At 51.5% G+C, this 2,599-nt stretch overlaps 1 protein-coding gene across 2 annotated transcripts; it reads left to right on the top strand.

The window, feature by feature from the left end:
- Positions 1–1,458, top strand: gjc1 (gap junction protein gamma 1). 2 transcript variants are annotated; one of them, XM_029508272.1, is made up of 3 exons: positions 1–877; positions 962–1,257; positions 1,339–1,458. In XM_029508272.1, exons 1-3 carry the CDS (start codon positions 1–3, stop codon positions 1,456–1,458), a joined length of 1,293 nt encoding a protein of 430 aa, XP_029364132.1. The 2 variants fall into 2 exon arrangements, with proteins under 2 accessions (XP_029364132.1, XP_029364131.1); XM_029508271.1 differs by having other exon boundaries at positions 1–1,458.
- The last annotated feature ends 1,141 nt before the right edge of the window (positions 1,459–2,599 follow it).

The raw sequence follows: 2,599 nt of genomic DNA, 5'->3' as shown, positions 1-2,599 counted from the left end.
ATGAGCTGGAGCTTCCTCACGCGGCTGCTGGAGGAGATCCACAACCACTCCACCTTCGTGGGGAAGCTGTGGCTCACCGTGCTCATCGTCTTCCGCATTGTCCTCACCGCAGTCGGAGGAGAATCCATCTACTACGATGAACAGAGCAAGTTTGTCTGCAACTCGGGCCAACCAGGCTGCGAGAACGTCTGCTACGATGCCTTCGCCCCCCTGTCTCACGTACGCTTCTGGGTCTTCCAGATCATCTTGGTGGCCATGCCGTCTCTCATGTACATGGGCTACGCCGTCAACAAGATTGCACGGTTAGAAGAGTCCAAAGGAGGAGGTGGATCTGCTGCGGTCAGAACAGGAGGAGGGGGTTACACGCACAGGAAACCCAGGAAAATCTGCTTCGGTGCACGGCAGCACCGCGGCATCGAGGAGACCGAGGAGGACCAGGAGGATGATCCCATGATCTATGAGGTGCCAGAGATCGAGCCCCCTAAAAGGCCTCGGGATCCTCTGCAGCCCACACCCAGACCCAAAGTCCGGCATGATGGACGCAAGCGCATTCAAGATGAGGGGTTGATGCGGGTCTACGTTTTGCAGCTGGTGTCTCGTACAGTGCTGGAAGCGGGCTTCCTCACGGGCCAGTACCTTTTGTACGGGTTCCGTGTGACCCCCGTGTTTGTGTGCTCGGGGAAACCTTGCCCCCACAGCGTCGACTGCTTTGTGTCGCGGCCTACAGAGAAGACCATCTTCCTGCGTATCATGTACGGTGTCACCGTCCTCTGCCTCGTGCTTAACGTCTGGGAGATGCTCCACTTGGGGATCGGTTCCATCTGTGACATCCTCCGCCGTCGCCGCTTCCCACCTCAAGAGGATGAATACCAATTAGGTTTACTGGGCACCAATGGGGGTGTGGAGGGTTCAGTCGGGGGTCCAGGGCCAGAAGCAAGTTCTGAGGGAGGCGTGGGTGGAGAGGGGACTGCCGATTATGTGGGTTACCCCTTCTCATGGAACACGCCATCGGCTCCACCTGGCTACAACATCGTGGTGAAACCTGAGCAGATGCCCTACACGGACCTCAGCAATGCTAAAATGGCGTGCAAGCAGAATCGTGCAAACATTGCCCAAGAGGAGCAGCAGCAATTTGGCAGCAACGAGGACAACTTCCCCACCGGAGGGGAGGCCCGCGTGGCTCTCAACAAAGACATGATCCAGCAAGCCCACGAGCAACTGGAGGCGGCCATCCAGGCCTACAGTCAGCAGCACCGGGCGGAGGAGCAACTTGGGGACAACCAGGACGACAAGCCCCAAAGTAACATCATCCAGGCCCAACCTCAGCCGCAGTCACAGCCTCAGAAAGAGCGCAAGCATAAGTTCAAGCACGGGAAGGGAGGCAGCAGCGGAGGAGGCAGCAGCAGCAACAGCAGCAGCAGCAAGTCAGGAGAGGGTAAGCCCTCCGTATGGATTTAGCCCAGCTGTTGCTTTCTTGGATTTTTTAAACACCGCTGTGCCTTAAAGAATCCCGCAAGCTGGAGAAGATGTGTGTTTGTCTACTAAGGTGTGTAAAAAACGTGATTTGCAGCTGACAGCTTTTCTTGTCTGGGCTATCACTGTCTAACTTGAAAAATTACACCAACACAAACTGTATTAGGCTGCAGTCTGTCGTTTACATGCCTCATTCTCCACAAGTCCTAAAGCAGATCACTGACCTCTTTTGTCGTCCCGTTCAGGTTTGAGCTATGGAGAAATAACTGAATAATACTGAGGCTTCTTGAAAGTCAGATTGACCCCAGATTTGGCCTAGCCCATTTTCTGGCCGCTCCTTGTGCAAAGGTGCCAACTCCATTGATGCATCGGCTTCCTAATTCTTGGGACATGTAAATACAGTGACATCAAGACATCATCACAAATGCAAAAGGCGAAGGGATGCCGCGCTGTCACTATGTCCTGGCTAAAGAGGTGCTGTTGTAGAGGGACGTCATCGCAGCGTAAATGCAGTAAAAAATGAGGCATAATTCAGTGGCAGCACCCAAAGCAGTGACTTCATGACGCGGCGACAGCATCACCTTCCTGACGGCTGTGTGCTGTCAATCATGCTCAGTGTCTGCTCTCTCTGTTTGGGGTCAATCACAGTGCAGCTCTGCACTCAACAGCTTGTTTCTATGTGCTTCCTGTGTGTGTGTGTGTGTGTGTGTTTTTTTTATAACAGAAAACAGCGAGTGGCTTTTTAAAAAAAAAACAAAAAACTATTTCTCTGAAACAAAATTTGCTTTTGTGTTGGTTTTTTTTTTTTTAGAAATCCAATTTTTGTACCTTCAACTTTTCACTTCCTCTCTTGGCTCCTCATGGCTCTCAAACAAGCCCGTCACTCCATCTGCCTTGTAGTTGACTGCCCCCTGGTGGCAGAGTTACCTCCAATAAGTTTTTATTTATTTTTTTTTGGGGGGGGGGGGTACTAGATACTAAATTCCAATTGCCATTGCTACAGATTCAGCAACACTTTATCCAGCTGTAGTGCTCCTTTTCTATCGACGGGCCTTGTGTCAAATGAAGTCACCACATTGTAATGGAAAAGGTATAAAAGCCATTACTATAGTATAGTGAGACCAAA

This window comes from Echeneis naucrates, chromosome 8 (genome assembly GCF_900963305.1).
Source record: "Echeneis naucrates chromosome 8, fEcheNa1.1, whole genome shotgun sequence".
NCBI classification, from domain to species: Eukaryota; Metazoa; Chordata; class Actinopteri; order Carangiformes; family Echeneidae; genus Echeneis; species Echeneis naucrates.
The sequence above is the reverse complement of the archived record's forward strand: the minus strand, read 5'-3'. Positions and strand labels throughout refer to the sequence as shown.

Bases quoted from the DNA above. Each gene is read 5' to 3' on its own strand.
- gjc1 (XM_029508271.1), top strand. From the start codon at position 1: ATGAGCTGGAGCTTCCTCACGCGGCTGCTGGAGGAGATCCACAACCAC.